The sequence below is a fragment of the Myotis myotis genome, unplaced genomic scaffold, assembly GCF_014108235.1.
Source record: "Myotis myotis isolate mMyoMyo1 unplaced genomic scaffold, mMyoMyo1.p scaffold_m19_p_9, whole genome shotgun sequence".
NCBI classification, from domain to species: Eukaryota; Metazoa; Chordata; class Mammalia; order Chiroptera; family Vespertilionidae; genus Myotis; species Myotis myotis.
In genome coordinates this window covers 10,715,951-10,737,001 of record NW_023416401.1, presented here as the reverse complement: position 1 = coordinate 10,737,001, position 21,051 = coordinate 10,715,951, and the positions used below count along the sequence as shown (strand labels likewise).

At 55.8% G+C, this 21,051-nt stretch overlaps 1 protein-coding gene across 6 annotated transcripts in view; it reads left to right on the top strand.

Moving 5' to 3' along the window:
- CTIF (cap binding complex dependent translation initiation factor) overlaps positions 1-20,178 on the top strand; it is a 235,293-nt gene extending 215,115 nt beyond the window's left edge. For all 6 annotated transcript variants that reach the window (XM_036322505.1, XM_036322504.1, XM_036322503.1 and 3 more), the window contains 2 exons: positions 17,562-17,615; positions 19,228-20,178. In XM_036322505.1, the coding sequence (XP_036178398.1) occupies positions 17,562-17,615; positions 19,228-19,443 (270 nt within the window). In that variant the 3' untranslated portion in view covers positions 19,444-20,178. The remainder of the gene's footprint in view (positions 1-17,561; positions 17,616-19,227) is intronic.
- The last annotated feature ends 873 nt before the right edge of the window (positions 20,179-21,051 follow it).

Here is a 21,051-nt window from a genome sequence, read left to right as displayed (position 1 = left end):
TTTTTCCCCAAAAGAATTTTTAATAGCTTCTTTCTGAGCACCCAGAAGCAAAGGAAAGCGGTGTGAGCTGACACACTCAAGTCCATGGCCCATGTGCTGGTGCTGGCTGGTTGCCTGGAGCCCCCTGGCAGGGTGTGAAAAAGGCAATCCTCTTGACCCCAGAATGGAGAAAGGTGGGGAGATGGAAAAGGAGGGGCCAGAAAAGGTAAGAGAGAAGAAAAATGTAGGAGGGGGGCTGTGGGGGGCAGAGGTGACAGGCTGCATGACAGAGCTCAGAACAGAACCCACACACCGAGGGGGGGCACACAGGCAGTTCCCAGCTCCTCACCACGGCTGAGCAGAGATCATGGCTCAGGCCTGGAAGGCACAATTAGCTCATTCTCTCATGACCCTTTGATTGCACTGTTGTTGTCAGGACTGCCATTTCTGTAATGAAGACTTTGTCCCTTACTCAGAGGTACTGAAACATGAACGTATTTGCTGAATCTGGTTTCCCAGGGTTAAAAGCCAGACCGAGGAAGTGCAAACACACATTCACTAACTAATTGTCCTTTAATTAAGGCCAAAGCCCTGCTTCAAACAATTAGCTCTGGGAATTGAACAGTAGGTACCACTCCACTTTTTGCTAATTGTTCTTCCCCGATAGGCGGGATGTGGCCCGTCGGGGGCCCGGGGGGACAGCAGGGGAGGAATCCGTGGGCTGCTTTGGGCCTGGACTGGACCGTGCCCTGCAGGGTTTGGAAGTGTTAGTCAGAGGAGCGTCTGAGGTGTGGGGAAGAGCAAGGCGGATGTGGTTTGGGCAAGGGGAGTCGAGAGGCTGCCCCAGGCTTGGACGCGGGCCATGGGAAGTCTCCGAAGCTACTGCTGGCCACACTGAGGTGGCTTGCCCGGCTGGAGCTGAGGGCGTGGGCCAAGGATTAGCTGACTGGAAAGCAATTAGATGAGGTGGGGCTGGCTGGGAAAATACCTGGAATCCCAGGGCCAGGGTTGAGACTTGCTTGGGTGATGCCACAGGCAAGAGGCTCTGGGGAGAGGAGGCCCCCACTGGTGAGGGTGGCTGCCCCTGGCCCACTGGACCGCAAGCCTTTTTGCCTCTGGATGATGGGGAGAAGTGGATTCTAGAGTGTGGGGGGAGTTGGGGGGCAGCCCTCTGGGAAAGAGGCCCCATGCCCGATGGATGACCATTTCCTGTCTCCTAGGACCTTCCTAAGGCCTGCCTGTGCCCTCAGATAACCTCCCCTTTCCTGGGTGGGTGGCATGTATGCGGGTGTTACCCTGCCAGAGACTTTCACATTTCCCCAAAGGGTACAAGGTGCGGGGTTTGGGAGGGTGGAGACATGACTGACCGCCGCGGGGAACCCTCTCCCCCAACAACGCCCACAGGTAAAGCTGGCAGGGTCCCTGGAGCCAGTGCTCTGTCTGGGGAGCTTCCCAGTTAGGAGCCCCTGCTCTGGGGTGGACTTTGGGGTCCCCATACAGGGAAATGGTCAGCACTGCCAACCAGGCCACCCTCAAAGCAATTGTGTAAAGGCTTTCGTGGCTGACCGGGCCAGATTAGACTCCCACGGATCCCAAACGCCCCTGGCAGCTCACTTTGTGCCCCCAGAAAGGATCATAACCCTCCCCTCTCCTCTGCTCCCCTCCACCCTCTTCAGCAAACTTCTATAAAGGCCAGAGATAGTCAGTATTTTCGCTCTGCAGGCCAGAAGGCGGAATCAAGTGTAACCACATCCCTGTGACTTGTGCGGCACCGGGCAGCAGTGGGCAGCGCCCAGAGCAGTTTCTGTGGAAACTACCCCACTCTGCCTCGTGGTGGGAGAGCACAGGCAAGATGCAAATGACGAGAGTGGTTGTGTTCCAGCACAACCTTATTTATGGGCACTGACATTTGAATTTTATAGCTTTTTTATGTGCCACCGAATATTATTCTTTTGATTCCCCCCGCCTCCCCCCCGCTATTTAAAAATGTAAAAACTATTCCTGGCTCATGGGCCTGTAAAAAGCAGGCTGTGGACCAGATCTGGCCAGTGGGCTGTCGTGTACTGCGCCCTGTACTAGATCTCTGGTTCTCAGCTGGGAAATTAACACCCAGGCCATGTGGATGCGCGTTAAATTTGAGAAACCCTGTCATAGAGGGGCCTGCAGTTTCCCAGGTGGTGTGATGCTGCCAGTAGGAGGACCACACACTAAGTAGCATTGATCGAGTCTGACCTTTACCCCCATTTTACAGCTGACAAAACTGAGGCCCAGAGGTGACATAGCTCTGTCATATGAACCCAGGGAGAGGCTGCTTCGACCTAGGATACAGAGCAGGATGGTTTTCTGTCTCTGGCTGCTTTCAGAGATCTGCCAGCTCACACCCACCGAGGCTCTCGCCCAGACACAGGAAATGTGCGTGTGTCCCCTGGAGGCCAGAGCGGCAGGGCTCCAGTGAGTCATTTCCCAGGAGTGCAGACGTGTGCACTGAGGCAACCTTGTGCTGTCACCCAGATCCCCCCTCCCCCCCTAACCTCCCCGCTGTGCTCTAGAGAAACTCCCTGCCTGGCTTCAGGATCCATACAGCAAGAGAGGGAAGCTGAAAGCCCCATCGTGAGAAGGGGAAAGGGAAGAAGGGGGGCTTGGATGTCAGACTTCCATCATTTCGAATATCACTATTGGGACTAGCTGGGACCAGAGGCGAGTTACTTAACCTCTTTGAGCCTCAGTTTATTCATCAGAAAAACGGGAAACCACTCTTACCTCTGCAGAGTTGCCATAAGGATTAGTGATCACCTTTGTCAAGTGTCCGGCACAGAGTACAGAACTTCTGTGGTATCTTTATTAGCCACCCGGGCATTCTGACGTAACCACAGCGATACCCAGCCACAGCCTGGGCAGCCACAGCACAGTCTCCATGATCCTCCTGGTGACACATGAGATCCTGGCTGTCTTGTTGTCCTTACGAAGGTAGTCACTGTCCTGTGCTCCTATGACATTCCCATCGGTTTAGGTTGGAGTGTGGAAGGCCTTGTCAGAGCCTGTACCTGGGACCCTTGGGTGGCCCTCAGGACCTGGGAACCCACTGAAATCGTACGCCTGCATCTGAAAATGCAGATGTACATTTTTCTGGGAAAGACACCAGGGTTTTCCTCAAATCAAAGGGTTCTGTGTTCCAAAAACTGAAGGACGCGTATCCCTAAAGCCAAGGCATAAGGAAGCACCAAACTTTGGGACAGAGTCCTGGGTTTGGGGATCAGCTCCCTGATCCTGATGTATTGGGCACATTGCACAGCATCTGATTCAGATCTGGCCTCCCGTTCTTCACTGATGAGAACTGTGGCATGCCTCGCCCACCAGTCCGGAGTCAACTGACATCCTATGGAGGAAGCCCGGAGTAGGGCAGCCAAGGATGGGCGGGGCTCTCAAAACGGCCACCAGGCCAGCAAAGGGCCTTGCAGGGTCCACCCTGCAGGGTCAGTGTGTTTGCTTCCAATTTAAATACATGGGGGTTTAAAGTGCATGACATTGCCTGGCTGGCCTGGCTCAGTGGTTGAGCGTCGACCTATGAACCAGGAAGTCATGGTTCGAGTCCCAGTCAAGGCACGTGCCCGGTTGTGCAGGCTTGATCCCCAGTGTGGGGCATGCAGAAGGCAGCCAGTGATTCTCTCTCATCATTGATGTTTCTGTGTCTCTCTCCCTCTCCCTTCCTCTCTGAAATCAATAAAAATATATTTTTAAAATATATAAGTAAAAAATAAATAAAATGGGTGAGATTAAGCTGTGGTGATGAGCAGGACCGTGGTGCCCCGTGGGGAGAGTCATGATCAAAGGTGTCGGAAGAGGACTGTGAAGGTGCAGCCCAAGTTCCAGGTCTTGGCAGGGAGCTGGCAGCACGAGCCTGTCCCCTTTGTGAAAACATCTCACTGGATGCTGGGGGTTTGCGCATATGATGCTCCAACAGGAAGTTTCCTCAAAACACCTTCAGCTGAGGAAAGTGGGAAAAGGAGGTAAAATCAGCTCGTTGGGGACTTTTCTATATAATTTTGCAGTGAAGTTAGCACACAGCTTGAAGAAAGAGCAATTTATATATAAACACAAATAACAGAGTAAGATTTTAAAATAATCCAAAGGCCAGATTTAAGTATCTTTCTTCTTAACCCAAACTGCTGTCTCAGTCTCCTTACATAACGTTGGCTTTCTTTAATTATCTCCCAGGGCCCACAGGCTGTCTCAGGCCTCTGCACAGCCATGAGGGGCCTGCCTGGGTCTGGCCTATTTTGGGTAGCCCATCCGCCAGGGCGGTGGCTCTGCTCAGCACACCCCTGAGCCCTGAGTGCTGCGTCCCATCCCCTCTCCTGCGAGGCTTCCCTCCCGCTTCACAGGCGTCCCACTGTCCTGAGGTTTCTTCTCATCAGCCCCGCAAACTCACCTGAGGGGGGAACTTCCCTTGACCCCACAGTCCCCTCCAGGAACCATCCCATTTCTCTCTGCCCCTTTTTTATTAAAATATTTTTTTATTGATTTCAATCATTGATCAGCTGTCTCCTACATGTCCCACACTGGGGATCAAGCCCACAACCCGGGCATGTGCCCTGACCCAGAATCGAACCATGACCTCCTGGTTCTTAGGTCAATGCTCAACCACTAAGCCAGACCGGCCGAGCTTTTTTTTTTTTTTTTTTTTTTTCTTCTTCCCTTTAGAGGCAGTGTTTTCTTTTTCTTTTCTTTTTCTTTTTAAAGTTTAATTCAATTTATTGGGTAACATTGGTTAATATCATTATGTAAGTTTCAGGTGTACAAATGTATAATACAACATCTTTGTATGCCATTGTATGCTCACCACCCAAACTCTAGCCTCCTTCCATTACCATATATTTGACCGCCTTTATCTTCTTCATCCTCCCCCCAACCCCCTTCCCCTCTGGTAACCACCACACTGTTATCTATGTCTATGGGTTTGTTTTGTATGTTCTTTTGTTATTTTCTGTTTTATACCCGACATGAGTGAAATCATACGGTTCTTGTTCTTTTCCATCTGACTTATTTCACTTAGCATGATAGTCTCAAGATCCATCCATGTTGTTGCAAAAGGCAATATTTTGTCCTTTTTATGGCTGAGTAGTATTCCATTGTATATACAGTGGGACAAAAAGTGGGGTTACAGTTGTTCATATGGAAAATAAGGCAATAATCTATATATATAAAAGCCAAGGGACTGGAACGCCAGAACAACCGGTCGCTATGACACTCACTGCAGCTGGCCAGCCGGCCCAATCAGGGATGGGGATGGCCGGCCGGCCAACCTCCCGCGTCCCCTCCCCCCAGCCAGCCTGACCCCAATCGCCCCTGATCTGGGCAGGCCAGCCAAACCCCACCTGTGCACACATTCGTGCACCAGGCCTCTAGTTAATAGATAATAATACAAGGATAAACTCTGTGTTTCACATACAACTGTAAACTACTTTTGCCCCACCCTCTATGTACTACATCTTTTTTTTTAAGCAAAGTGGTTTTATTTATTTTTTTAAATACTTCTTTATTGTTGAAAGTATTACATAAATCCCCTTCTCCCCCCATTGACCTCGTCAGGCCACCCCCACCTCCCTCCTGCCCCAGGCCTTCACCACCCTGTTGTCTGTGTCCATGGGTCATGCATATCTGCATACAAGGTCTTTGGTTGATTACTTCCCACCCACCCACCCTCCCCTGCCTTCCCTCTGAGGTTCTGCCTCTGTTCCATGCTTCCATGTCTCTGGATCCACTGTGTTCATCAGTTTATTTTGTTACTTAGATTCCGCATATGAGATCATGTGATGCTTGTCTTTCTCTGACTTATTTCACTTAGCATGATGCTCTCCAGGTCCCTCCATGTTGTCTCAAGGGGTAAGGGATTCTTCTTTTTTGCTGCTGCATAGCATTCCGTGGTGTAAATGTACCACCACTTTTTTATCCACTCATCTACCGATGGGCACTTGGGCTGTTTCCAGATCTTCGCTACTGTAAATTGTGCTGCTATGAACACAGGGGTGCACGCATTCTTTCTGATGGGTGCTTCGGGTTTTGTAGATATATTCCTAGAAGTGGGATCACTGGGCCAAATGGCAGTTCCATTTTTAACTTTTTCAGAGAACTCCGTTATGTCCCCCAGTTATTTAGTGAAAGACCCTTAGCTTGTTTCCAGGTCTTGGCTGTTGTGAATAATGTACAGCCAGTGTTTTCACAAGAATTGTCACCACACACGCTGTCTCTCTGAGGAAACCTAGACAGAATGGGTAGCTGTGCAGCGAGATTGGTGGGTGACTGAGTCAGATCAGAGCCCAGGCAGTTTCACTGGTCAGTTCCCATCACTGACCTGCTTGTGCAATGTCCGTGTCCCCAACAGACTAGTGGATCTATGACAGCGGTTCTCAACCTGTGGGTCGCGACCCCTTTGGGAGTCGAACAACCCTTTCACAGGGGTCGCCTAAGACCATCGGAAAACACATATATAATTACATATTGCTTTGTGATTAGTCACTATGCTTTAATTATGTTCAATTTATAACAATGAAATTGGGGGTCACCACAACATGAGGAACTGTATTAAAGGGTCGCGGCATTAGGAAGGTTGAGAATCACTGATCTAGGAGGACAGGATCCATGCCTCCTTGTTGAATGCATGAATGAATGAATGCATGAATGAATGAATGAAATTATTTCCATCCCTTCAGGCTCCCTGGCAGGGGGGGAGGAGCGGGGGTGCAGGGCCTGCCGCACTGCAGGTCTATATGTCACTGGGGAGGCTGCATCCCAGGGGACAGAGAGGCCCTTCTAAGTGACTGTGTCCCAGCACACACTTTCCTCCCAGTCCATCCACAGGTCTTCTGAGAGAGACAGCTGGGCACAAGGTCCTGTGTGAGGAAAAGCTAGTCGAAGGAGACCCTCCACTCCACTTAGAACTTAGTAAAACCAAACGGGGCTGTGAATAGAGAACTTCTGGCTACAAAGGTTAGAGGAGGAGGTCAGGGAAGGCTTCTCGGAGGAGGAGGGCTTTGCAGTCAGTCTTGAGTGAGTCAGTAAATGGAGCCAAGGTGGGAGAAGGCAGACCCTGCAGAGACAACGAGGAGCAAAAGCTGGAGGTAGATGGGAGCGGATGAATGTGGCTGGACTGGAGATCTGTGGCCGGGAGGGAGAGGGATGTGGGGCCCCAGGCGGGAAGTGGGCCAGCGAGCGCCTGAGTGCAGGCTAAGCCCTTTCTCCTCTTGCATCCTGGTGGTCCACGTGCATGGGGACCACAGAATACTGTCTCACACGCTCACTCATTCGAAAAGATCCTCTCAACTTAGATAAAGGGACGCCGCGTTATGGAAAGATGTGTTCTGCTAAGGAATGGCTCTCGGGCCAAACACACTTCCAGGTTTCAACTAAATACTCTTATCTCCGCCTTCGCCTCGGCAGACAGCACTTAACCAAATCCCTTCTGCCCGTCCCCCCGCCGCCCAGGCCCTTTTCTCTGCCCAGGCCTGCCTGCCCCTCTGCTGGTGGCTGCTGCTCTGAGGACAAATGCTAATGATGCCTTCAGCACAGCCCTAGTGTTCTCTGCTTCGTTGTCTCAGGCCCCGCGTCCCCTGCCCAGATGGCCCTTGGTCACTGCTTTCCACCCAGACTCACCACAGAACCAGCAGAGCTCCCTCGGCCAAGGGACAGACGTCCAGCCCAGCTTCTGCGGTGTGGCCTCACACGCCACCCTCCACCCCGGAGACTGGCACCTGTGTCTCGTCACCGAGCGGTGCAGGCATTGAATCGTCTTCAGTCGGGCGTGCCAAGACTACCGTGTTGAAGAGGGCACGGTTTAAGCCAAAGCTTCTTCAGAATGCCATGCTCGGTAGCACAGCAAGAAGCCGGTGTGCCCCTTCTCCCACCCCTCACAGCCCTTTGTGGTTACTGAGCCCTCCCCGCTCACACACACACACACAGACTTGGCATACCATGAGGAGCCTAAGAAGTTTCTTCCCAGGCTCGAGGAGGGTGGCTGGCACAGCCCTGCAGATAACCACGTGCCCTGATGAGTGAGCAGGGAGCGCCCTGGGCTCTCGGATCAGGCCCTTCCTCTGAAGCCGGTGGCTCACCCTCTGGGCTCTGCCCTCCTCAAGTGCCCCCCGAGACTGCAGAGAAGCCCGCCATCTGTCCACAGTGACCTCCCCACCAGCCTTCTTCTTTCTAAGGACGCTTCTGGGTCTGCTCCATGAAAGGAAACATCTTGCACCCCCGGGAGGCGTCCCGTCTTCCCTGAGCTGCCCACCCTGCTCTGATGAACGTAACCACAGGAGAAGGCAGGGAGGCGGTGGGGAGGGGAGGCCTCGTCCAGGGACTCGGGTGTCTGGACAGCGGCTCGGCTGCCCGGGAAAGCTTACCCAGAGGAGGAAAGGGCTGTTGCGCAAGCGAGCTGGGCGCTCGGAGCTGGCCCGCAGGCCCCTGGCATGCGCAGGGCCTGTTAGGAAATCAAGGAGCCGCTCTGTCTGCTTTCCAGCAGGCGCCACTTCTTTTTCCACTGCTTTGCTCAACTCACGGCCTGGCTCCGGGGCCAGGCTGGCGGTGGGCGGGCAGGCGGGCATCCTCTGCCACAGGCCTGGTGCCTGGGAGCGCCTGCTCTTGCCTCGGCTCGTGTTGTCACAAGCGCCCCGGCCGAGACTGCAGACTCATGCTGATAAGACCAGCCGGCGCGGTGGCCATCTCCCAGACCCTCGGGGAAGGATTCCAGACGACTTCCTTCTGGGTTGAGCGTCACTGTCCTTATCTCCTTTCCTGCCAGGCGGGGACCCCTCACTAGTCGCACACAAATGAAAACCCTACCCCGGACCCCAGACAGACAGCTCCACATCCTTGCAGGGGGAGGGCTGGCCCCTGGCTCCGTTCAACCTATCGGTCAGGGGGAGCAGGAAGTGCGCATTGAGATAATATTATAAATTTGATCCAGAAGGGGGCAGGTTGAGAAGGGCGTCCAAAAATCGGAGTCGCCTTGGTGTCTGCTGTGAAAGCTCTTGGACCTGTCAATCAATTGAGATATTTCTTGGAGGAAACACAAGCAGGGGGTGGGCCAAAGGCCAATCGCTAGGTTCAAGGGCAACTGGGATAGAGAGGGGGGCCCTTCGGGGGCTAAGAGGAGTGGGGTGGGAATAAGAATGAGCGCAGGCACGGCCCCACCCCTGAGCGTCTTGCAGGCCTGAGAATTGCCATTTCATGGAACATGGGACCTGGGGGGTAGTCGTGGGGAGGTGGGAATGTGGAAAACTGAAGCCCTGGGGTGTCAACTGGTGGCCCGGCTTCCGGGGCTCATCGCTGTGAGAACTGAAAGCAGACCCCAGCCTTGCGACGCCTGACTCTGTCCGAGGCTTGGTGTTCCTCCTCGGGCGAGGAGAGCCGTCTGCCTCAGGCACGCAGGCTTGCTCTGGGGGCTGTGCTTCCCGGAGGCAGAAGGCTGGCCTCGTTGACCCCTCAAGGGCTCATCCAAGCCCCCCGTGGCTGACTTCTACGAGGCCAGTTGCTATGGGGACTATAACTTTGAATTTCCTGGCTCTGGGGCTGTGAAAATCACAGCCTGAACCTTCCGTTGATGTGGGTTTCTAGATTAATTTCCTGTTTGATTGTTTACTTTAGAGAGCGGAAAATGCCTTTGCAGGCAGCTCGCTCCCTCCACCAAGACGCTTATCACGCCCTCCCCCACACCAGCAAGGTCAAGTCCAGGACTCAGTGGGCGGAGGTGGGGAGCCAGGGGGTGGGACCAGGGACCAGGGGTGGGGGGCGGCACATGTAAGAGCAGATGGCAGCCTGGGGCCCCCTCCCCTGCCCTGCCCTCTCCTGGTGCCAGCCGAGGGTCCCAGCCCAGTGACCTGTGAGTTCAGAAACTGCCTGTTGTGGGCCATCTGCCCACCACCTGCGCCCCAGGTCTGGCTCCCAGCCAGCCCAAAGCCCTCTCCTGTCTCGGGGAGCTGTTTTGTGCTGAGTCAGACACAGAAGGCAGTCATTCCTTCAGAGGGGTGTCCAGAGGGTACTGTGAGGGGGCTGCTGGTCCCAGGTGCCACCGGACACCCAGTGCCTCCGGGCTGGGCACTGCTGGCCGAGCTCCCCAGGGAAGCTTAGAAAATAACTGCTCTCCCCCGGGCCCCGCTGCTGCAGCCGAGAGCAACGGACAGTGTGCCCGGTACCGTAACCGTCCTGTTCCTGGCTCCCGTCCCTGGGGAGCAGTTAACGCTCAGGCTCACGCCAGGCTTAGCGGCAGGTGGCACGGTCTCCTGCCATGTTGACCACCTCTCGCCAGGATCCTGTAGGGCTGCTTTGTCACCTTCAGAGCCCTGCCACCCCACCTGCGAAACCCGCAGAGAGGCAAGAGCACTGACCCCCTGCATACATGGGGGCCCTGCGGCAGGAGGAGGGGAGGGGGACCGGGCTGGAGGTCTCCCGAGCCGTCAGATGGTACCTGGGGTAAGATCTCCCAACTCCTCACCGCCCCTTCCCTTGTCGAGGTGACTACATAAACACCACTTTGGGGAGCACAAGGAACCCTAGTCCTAGTCACTTTGGGATGCGGGGTGACAACCAGAATCATCCCAGGCAACCCGGGATAGGGGTGTGGTCACCGCCTTTTTCTGTCCTCTCCCCACTGGCCTTGATCATGTGGGCCTCCTTCATGAGGCAGTGGTCCTGCCACCTGACTGTGGAGGCAGATGAGACCTGGGTTCCACTCCTGGTTTTCCTTTCCCGTGTGTCCGTGGGGAAGTCATGTCCCGCCGCGCCTCATGCCTGCAGCTGTGGCATGAAGACCCTACCGTGGCGTCGGACTCAGGTGAACTGGTAGAAGGGTGACACGGATCTGGACGTGCGCATACAGCTCAGCACACGAGCTAGAGCAAACACTCAGAATGTCAGTCCTCAGGAGACCCCTCTTTTTAAAAAAATAATATATTTTTATGGATTTCAGAGAGGAAGGGAGAGGGAGAGAGAGATAGAAATGTCAATGATGGGAGAGGATCATTGATTGGCTGCCTCCTACACAGCCCCTACTGGGGATCCAGCATGCAACCCAGGCATGTGCCCTGACTGGGAATCGAACCATAACCTCCTGGTCCATAGGTTGACACTCAACCACTGAGCCACACCAGCTGGGCAGGAGACTCCGAGTGCCAGGTAAGGCCTAGGGGCTGCCTCGGGAGTGTTCTGCTTGCCCTTTGGGAGAGGTTCGAGCAGATGGGGGCAGTGGGCACAGAGCAAGCCGACAGGACAGGCAGCTCCTGGAAGACTTCCCTCAGGGAGGCCAGGAGGTGTTATCAGTGTCACAGACAATGGCCCCGGGGTTTCAAACTCAACCCAAGGTCCTGGGAGCTCATGGCTGTAGGGACTCTGTGAACGGAACTGGCCTCCTGTCCAGGCTCCTGGCCAGGGCTTGGCCCCGAAGAAGAGCCACTGGAGCCGGGGTCCTCTGGCTCCAGTATCTGCAGGATTCAGTGTCTTCTCTGATCCTCGGATTACATTTCCACCACCACCACCACCCCCCCAGGGCCAGCTGTGGGCTGAAGCATTCCCCCATGTGACATTTACTGTGGCCACTTTGTACGCGGCAGTTTGCAAGCTCGGCAGGAAGGAGGCTAATTATTGCCGCCGGGGCGCCTGGTCCGCAGTTAGGGTGCCTGCCCGCCTGCCCGCCCTAGTGAGATGGGCTGGCAGCCAGGCCACAGGGCACAGCTTGGACCGAAGTCCAGGTCACAGCCATGAATTTCCTTGACATCTGACCATGGCCACCGCACTGGGGCCTATTAGGCTAGTGGAGAAGTGACATTTGGGGCAGATTTTCCTCTCCTGGCACGGAGTGATGGTAATAATGAACGTAAAGCAACACTAATTCTGTTGTTCAGCTGCAGGCTGCGTGGCCTGAGCATCACACATGTACTGTGTTCACAGCCCCTCCTGGCCATTCCAGACTTGGCCTCCCCTCTCCGAGTAACCCCCTCTCTCCTGCATTCTGCCCACTCATCTCTGCCTCTCGCCCTCAAACGTGCTCAGGTGTCTCCCGCGTTAACCACCACTCACCTTGACCCTTTGCCAGTCTTTCTCCTAGCACCTTACCCTCTTCTCTTCCGTAGGCAAGTTCCCAAAAAAGAAAGAAAAAGAGAGGGAGAAACAGAAGAACAGAAACCCCAAAGAAAAAGAAAGAAATGGTGGACCCTTTCAGTCTCCATTTCCTGACCACCCTCGCCCTCCAACCCCACCTCACCCAGGGTTCCACCTGCCCCTCCCCCTGCACTGATGTCCTCATGGTAAAGGTCACCCGTGGTCTCCTAATCACCATATCCAGAGAGCCCTGGTCATTGTCCATCTTCCTTGACCTCTCGGAGAACTTGACACCATTGACCTTGTCCTTCTTAGAATTTGCTTGGTTTCTGTGACATCACTTCTTCCTGTTGCTCTGGGCTTTCTGACCGTTCTCCTTCACCTCTGGGGGTTCCTCCTCCTCTCCCCCCTTTCCCAGTTTGGAGCTTTTATCCTCTTACCTTCTCATATATTCTCTCTTCCCCCAGGACATCTCACTCACACCCATGGCCTTGACTAACACCTGGGCACTGGTGATCACAAATAGCCAGCCCCCCACTAGTCATCTTCCCTGATATCCTCGGGGACCGTAGACTCAATATTTCTGACACTGAACTTATTTGCCCTCCTCCAAACCAATGCCTCCTGCCTTCCTAGTATCCTTGGTGATATTGCCATTTATCCAGTTGACCAAGCCCTAAACCTGGGGGCTGTCCATCTTCAAGATCGTCCTTGTCCTCACCCTCACTTCTGCCCCCTAAACACACCTCCTCAATTCAAGCATCAATTCATAATTTCTCATCGCAGCAGCCTTCCTGGTCTCCTTGCTGCCAGTCCCACCTCCACCCTACCAGCTCCAGTCCATTCTCCATGCTGTGCAGGAAAGGATGTTTTGAGAATGCACATATTATCTTCCTACTCTCCGGTTTAAAATCTCTCAGTGGCTCTCTAGTCCCTTAGGATAAAATTCAAACTAGTAGCACGGCATCTAGAGCCTTTTAGGATGTGGCCCTTGTGCTCTTTACCATCGTGTTCTCTCTCTCCCCCCAGCACCATATATTTCAGCATCTTGAAGTACTTGTTATTCACCAGTGCACTCTGCTAGTCCACATTTTTAGCTTTTGTGCATATGCCATATGTTGCTTCTTATGCCTTATGCCTGGCGTGTTCTCCACCACCACCAGCCCTCCTGTGTTCCAACGCCACATGCCTAGCACACTCTCTTGATTTCCCCCTACTAGACTGTACGTTGCAAGTCTTATAGTCTTGTTAATCCCTACACTTATACAGTATTTAGCACATAGTAGGTGTTGCATAAATGTTGTTGGAAGGATGGAGCGATGGATGGATGGATAGCTAGATGAATGAAAGAATGGATGATGAGCCCTGGCTGGGTAGCTCTGTTGGTTAGAGCATTGTCCTGATACACCAAAGTTGCAGGTTCGATCCCCAGTCAGGGCACATACAAGAATCAACCAGTGAATGCGTAAATAAGTGGAACAACAAATCGATGTCTCTCCTCCCTCTCTCTTTCTAAAATAAATCGGTAAATAAAATGTTTGTTAAAAAGAATGGATGGGGGATGGAAGGTTGGATCTATGATGTGTGGGTAGACAGAAGGATGGGCAGATAAGTGGATGCATTGGTAGACAAATGGTTGCATGGGTGGGTGAAAAGCTGGATGGATAACTTGGTGGGTGAGTAAGTGGATATACAGATGGGTAGGTGGATAAATGGGTGAATGGATAGATAGTGGCCAATGCAGCCACAAAATAGGTAAAAATCATTTCACTTTTGTGAAGACCCCGGTTGATTATTGTCACCAGTCAACAAAAGTAAGACTTACGAGCTCCGACCAGGAAAATAGGAGTTAGCTAATGTGGGAGAAATGAAAATAATTCCCCAAGAAAGAGGATGCTGACCCAGGACTTCTGTGCACCTTTTAGATCTTCTCAGACTTGCTGTCTGTCTGGCTTGTTCAAGACGCGGAACTGCTGAGCCTCGGATTCTCTACGTGATTAAGTAGAGATAGCAGTGCCCGTGGCCTTTCCCTATCTCTGCGAGAGTCACGGGGGGGCGCGGGACGGTGCGTACAAAGCATGGCAAGGCCTTCGGGGAAGGTCCGTGCTTGTGAAGATACACATTTAATAACAGTAATCACACCTTGTATTTGAATCAGGCTTTGTACTCTTCAAAGCTCTTTCACGTACATTATCTCAGTAGGCTCTCAAAACAGTTCTGGGCAGGTGTCGTCCCCATTCTCACGCGAGGAGACTGAGGTGCGGGGTGACAAAGTGACAGGGTTCCCGTCGGTGAGCAGCGGGCCTGCTGGCTCGGAGCCTGCTGCACGCTTGGCTGGCAGCCTATTTCAGATAGACTCCCCGCTTCCCTGCCTCCTGAAGAGCCCCGGGCACTCCTGGCCCTCTTCTTGCCGACTCAAGCCCGGTGTCGGTTCGGTTCCTCTAGATGTAGCTGTAGACGCCGATCCAGGTGCCGCAGGGGAGCAGCGGGGAGGGGCCCAGGCTCCTACGTGAGGGCGCTCCTGAGAGGCAGGTGGCCCTGTGCAGCTCCCACCCCAGCCCCGTGCCAAACCGCGTGCCATGCATCGGGCATCTCCTGTGCCTCCGCCGCGTTATCCTCCCTCCTCTTGCTCTCCATCAGCCTTGCTGCCCATCACTGTGGCCTCCTGGGCCAGTGCAGTCCTCCACCTCCCACTCCCGTCTCTTCCTTCCCTCTCCTCTTCCTGCGACTTCTCCCACACTCAGCTGGTCCTGCCTCGGCCTTGGCCCTTCTGCAGGCTCAGCCAAGCGATCAGAGCTCTGGATTGTTCCCCAGACACCAGCCCATGACATGCACTCTGAAATCTCCTCACTTTTGCTCCTTTGTTGCCGCCCCAGCCCACCCTGGGCTACCCCCGAGCCGTGCTTTTACGGTGGCCGTGCTAGGCTGCTGGGACTGGTTCTACGAGGCTGAAATCATGCTGTTGGTGAGCTGCGTGGTCAGGGTGGGCTACCCCACCTGCCTCAGGTCAGCCCTCACTCCTCACCGGTAAGAGAAGAAGCTGTCGTCTCCAGCGCTCCCTTGCCTCCCACACACGAAGGCAGCCCTGTGGGCCCTTCCGTCAGCACCCTCTTTCCCTCTCCACGGGGTGGCATCCCAAGCAACCAGCCCGGCTCCATCCTGGGCATGCCTTGGGCAGCATGCCCATGCCCTGTGGACCTTCCGTCGGGGACGCTGGGACGCTCCCACCAGGCCGCCTTTCTCCCCAGTCGCTGTCGGGCCTCCCACAGCCTGACTCCAGGCACCTTGGCCTCTCCCCGAGGGAGGATGTGATGGGTGTGCCCACAACAAGTCTCCGGCAGAGACAATAGGACAGGAATGCATTAGCTTCCGAACAAACACTGTGTGGGCTCGCACAATTGCCTTGGATTCCCGTCCAAGAAACACAGTCCGCTGTTTGAGGGCAAGGGTGGCTGGCCTGCCCCAGCCCGCCCACTCCCCTCTCTGCGCCAGAGACTTCGACAAGTAGGCTGCTCCTTCCCCCACCCCAGGGTCCTCAGCCCCCAGGGCGGGCAGCCCTGCCTTCCCCAGCGGACGGACGGAAGGCTTTTCTTCCCGAGAGCGGTGGCAGAGACGGGCGGCCTGCCCCCCCAGAGTGTCCGCCCTGCCACCGCCTTTTTAAAACACTTTCTTGTCGTAAACTGTACGTAACGTAAGATGGGTTGTTTCAGCCGTTCTTGCGTGTACCGTTCAGGGCATGAAGTGCGTTACTGTTGTCAGGCAACCATCCCCACCACCCATCTCTAGGGCTTTCCATCTCCCCAACCTGAAACCCTGGCCCGTCACACAACAGCTCCCAGGACTCCTCCCGCCAGCCCCGGCCACCCACCAGTCCACTTCTGTCCCCATGAACACGACACCTCCTGGAGATGGGACCCTACAGTGGTAGTTGTTCTTTTTTTTAATTTCTTTATTGATAAAGATATTACATATGTGTCCTTATCCCCACATTACCCCCCACACACACTCATGCCCTCACCCCCCTGGTGTCTGTGTCCATTGGTTAGGCCTATATGCTTGCATATAAGTCCTTTGGTTGACCTCTCCCCCTGACCCCCACCCTCCCCTACCTTCCCTGTGAGGTTTGACAGTCTGATCGATGCTTCTCTGTCTCTGGATTTGTTTTTGTTTATCAGTTCATGTTGTTCATTGTATTCCATAAATGAGTGCGATCATGTGACATTTTTCTTTCTCTGACTGGCTTATTTCACTTAGCATAATGCTCTCCAGGTCCATCCATGGTGTGGCAAATGGTAAGAGTTCCTTCTTTTTTACCGCAGCATAGTATTCCATTGTGTGGATGTACCACAGTTTTTAACCCACTCATCTGCTGATGGGCACTTAGGCTGTTTCCAAATGTTAGCTATTGTAAGTTGTGCTGCTATGAACATAGGGGTGCATATGTCCTTTCTGATGGGTGTTTCTGGTTTCTTGGGATATATTCCCAGAAGTGGGATCACTGGGTCAAATGGGAGTTCCATTTTTAGTTTTTTCAGGAAACTCCATACTGTTCTCCGGTAGTTGTTCTTCTGTGACTGGCTTGTTTCACGGAGCACAATGTCCGCAAGGTTCACCCAGCGTGGATGAACCTCCACAGCGTTACGTTGGGTGGAAGCCATCCACAGGGACTACTCTATCGTGTGATTCCGTTTACCTGGAATGTCCAGAACAGGCGGATCCACAGAGACCAAGGAGCTGAGCGGTGGCAAGGGGATGGGGGTTGGGACTAACTGCTAATGGGCACAGGTTTCTTTTGGGGGCAATGAAGATATTCTGGACTTAGTGGGGATGGCTGCGGGACTTTATGACTTTATGAATACGCTAAGTCACTGGATTGTATACTTAAAAATGGCAAATTTGGTGTTACCTGAATTCCACATCAATTAGAAAAGCAAAAGGGAGAGACTGAGAGAAGAAACGAGGCATTAGAGGGAAGCCTGGGTGGGGGCGTGGCCAGGTCCAGTGCTGGGCTGCCGGCCGGGGCCTTGGCCATTAAGCGGGTCCAGCCTTGGGGAAGCCGGTGGGCCTGTGGTTTGGCAGCAGAGCACTTTGATGTCCAGAAGTCCTCCCATAGCCAGGGCCCAGGACCACGGCCGAGCCCCCGCTCACCAATCAGGAAGTCTTTAAGCTAATTTCTCTGAGGATTTTCGCTGGCCATTGTAACCGCCAGTGATCCCGGCATCCTTGCTGCCTCTTCAAGCCCACCTGTACCTTGCTTTGCCGTGGCCTCTGACCTGGCCAGGGCGCCCAGGCTGTGTCCACAGCAGTCCTCCAGGGGCTCAGCTCCCGCCCGAGAAGGCCCGGCTTCCTGGTACCCTCTGACCCTTGGAGATGCACACTCCAGGCTGCCCCGGGGCTGGGCAGGGGCCCGGCTGCGGGGGACTGGAGCAGGCGCCCTGAGCCGTGGTCCCTGGTGCTCGCTTCGGCAGCCCGGCACTGAGATGGTCTCGCCCCCACAGCTCCTGCAGTCCCAGGACGTGAAGGAAGACGCCGTGCTGTGCTGCTCCATGGAGGTAAGCAGCGCGCGGGCTGGTGGGGAGCGGCTTCCTGTGTGGAATGTGAATGTTCACAGGGAGACTGCCCACCGCGGGCCGGAGGGGCGGAGGACTGCTGGCCATGGAGAGGGTCACACGAGGGCTGGCATCGTCACCCTCCCTGTCCCCAGGGCTGCCCTCTCCTCGCACCAGGCACACACCTAAGTGACGTAAGAGATTCCGGGTGACCCCTGAACCCCGATATCAACCTGGGCCTTGGTGCTGTGGAGCTTGGGGAAGGCGCCTGAGGCTTGCATCCCAGTGTCGCAGAACAGCCCTCGGGAGGTGCCAGGCCTGTCCCCCAAGTGTGGCCGCTGCTCGTGGAAACTCTCCCTCTGGGATCTGCCCGCAGGCACTGGGCTCTGGCCTACTCACGGGGACAGACCTTTGCCCTCGGAAGACAGCCCAGAGCCATTCCGAGTGGAGCACAGTGAGGGAGGGGCGTCCATCCTGGGCACCGAGGACGCGCCAGGCAGGCTGAGCTCACCTCTCAGGCGGCTGCTGCCCGCTGCCAAGGCTGCTCCCGAGAATCTCAGAGGCTAGAGTGCCGGAGCCCGGACCACAGCTTAGGTGTAAGGGACAGTCACTCCGGTCACGGTCGGGCTCCGGCTGCGTGACTGCAGGGAGAGCGGGGAGAAGGAGAAGGCATGTTCCCTGCCCTCAGACAGCTTCTGCTCCGGCGAGACTGGCGAGACTAGATCACACACACACACATGCACATGCACGCACACACCCCACTGGATGGGCAGTGGGGGGAAAAAGTGTGGGTACAGAGCACTCCTCCTGGAAGAGTCCCAGGAGAGAGGTCAGGGTGGGCCCACGAGGTGAAGAAGGCTTTTGTGAAGAAGGCAGAGGCCTGCACACGGGGTGGGATGAGGCTGGGGGTGAGGTTATATGGAGAGCACGGCAGGGGCTGCTGGCCAGGGGTGCACAGCTCAGAAGGTTGGGGCGCCTTCCCAACAGGGGCTTTTCTAGGTGCTTGGGGGCCTCCCTGGAGGGGAAGCCCTCTGGCTGGCCTTCTGCCCGGTTCGTGTTTCTCTTCCCTCGTGTCACTGGTGTGGGCAGAGGTCAGTGCTGCGGGTGGGGAGGTGGGGCTGAGGCAGCGAGGAGGGAGGAGGGAAATAGGAGACATCCTGCTCTCCGCTCTCAGGTTCCACGTGGACACACACAGGTAACAATGACTAAGCTCATTTCCAGAGACACAGCCCAGCAAGTGAAAATTAACCTGGTGCAGCCTGGTCGCCTGTGAAGGGAGCAGTTCACACAGCCAGTGAGGGTCTGGGCGGCAGTCAGGGCAGGCTTCCTGTAGGAGGAAAGCTCTGGGGTGACAGGGAGACGTGTTGTGCTCCTGGGCAGCAGGCAATATTCCGATCCCTCTTACGTCTGCCAACAGATTGGTGGTTAAATGTGGGTTCTCGCAGTTGGCTGTTGCCGCACTCCGCCCTCCCTGTGTCCCAGAGGCCTGGGCCTGCACCTTCCTGAGATGATCCAGCTGGTTCTTGTCCCTGCCCCAGTTCACCCACCCAAGGTGGGTCGGGACCACTGCCGGGCCCACGTCCTGTCCTAACCGCGCCCCCTTCTCTGCCCACAGCTGCAGAGCACGGGCCGGCTGCTGGAGGAGCAGCTGCCCGAGATGATGACCGAGCTCCTGGCCAGCGCCCGAGACAAGATGCTGTGTCCCTCGGAGTCGATGCTGACCCGGTCGCTGCTTCTGGAGGTCATCGAGCTCCACGCCAACAGCTGGAACCCCCTGACGCCCCCCATCACGCAGTACTACAACAGAACCATCCAGAAACTGACAGCCTGACAGCCAGGGGCCTGGCGGGCGGCCCGCAGGCAGCTGGGCCCCGGTGCGCGGGCCAGATGGACAGGCAGGCGGACAGGGGTGGCCCTGGAGAAAGAAACAAACGGGAGGAAGGCAGGCAGAGCCGGAGGCCCGTCTGGAGCCTGGCGGGAAGGGATCGAATCCCAGGATGCCCCCCATCCGAGCCCCAGCCCTGGTGTGCGGCAGCGGCACGATCAGGGGAGCATGTTGCTTTTTCACGGTGGCCCGGCCCTCCCCCTTCACTCCTGCTCCTCCTGCCCCTCCCAGCAAGGAGCCCGCAGGCCTTTGTGCAGGGGTTTCATCCCCTGACTCCTCCTCCAGCGGGCAGCCGGCGCACCCGGGCACCGCGTGGGTCGGAAAGGACCTCAGAGGCTGGAAAGTGGGTCGGAGAGGGTGCATTGTTCCCGCATGCTGTCAGCCGCAGTCGCCAACTGGCAGCAGGCGACGTGTAGCAGATGTCCGGGAGGACAAAGGCAGGCACGGTCCCCACCAGCCGCCCGTCATGGACGGCCTTTGTCCACAGGGTTGAGCCGGGGACAGAGGCATCCCTTCTCTTCCAACCTTCGCGCTCTCTCCGCTCCCCCACCCCCACCCCAACTTCCAAGTCCTTCCCCCAGACCCCACGCCTGGGGCCTGGGCTGGGAGCAGGCGGGGGGCCGGGGATTGTAGCTCTCCTTGCGCTCTTTTGTTTCATTGTGTTATATTTTTCAAAAGTCAGCTGCTTTGAAGTCTCCTCTCTCAATGAAAGAGCCGCGATGGGATCCCACAGGCGACCCCGATGAGGGACATCACACCACCCCCTGTGGCTGAAGGCTCCCAGCCACAGACAGCTTGCCAGTAGCCAATTAGGGTCATTGGAAACGTCTGCCCGTGGGGGTCCCTCCGGAACCTGGGCACCTCCCTGCTCCTCTTCTCGCTGCTCTCAAAGGGCTGACACCTCACACTGGGGTGCAAGGCCCTGGGCCTGGCGGTGAACCGGGCACAGCACAGGCTGGCAAACGAAAACCAAAACGCTAGGGGATGTTTTCTGCTCCACACACAGGTCCTGTCCCAACCTCTGGGTGGGGGGTGGAGGGGTGGGGGTGGGGCGGGGAGGGGGGCTGCTCAGAATGTAACTACATGGGCCTAATCTCAACCCAAGCAAGACCCAGGACCCAGCCCTCCCACAGCCCAGGTCCCCATGCCCAGGGGGCTCGGGCACTGCCGCCCCTGGGCTGCTCATTGAGTCATGAGCAGGACAGTCAGGTGACCGGGCAGGGGTGCCAGGCTGCGAGCAAGGCAGGGCTCCTGCAGGAGTTGGTTCCTGGGAGCTTTCTCTGTGGAGGGAGATGGGATCGGGCTCTAGGCTGTTGTCACTGGCACCCGCACAGCACCCCACACACACACCTCTGGGTCCGGAGCTCACACTGTGATGAGCCCCAGAAAATGACCTCGGCCCAGCAGCTTCCTTATCTCCTCCTTTGCCGAGGCCAGTCACTCTGGGTCCCTGGAGGCGGCCTGGCTGCCCGGTCCGGTCAGGCTGGCACGAGGTGAGGGCTGGAGGAGGCTGCCCCTTGCTGACCCCGAGTCTGGGAAAGCAGGCAAGCGGGG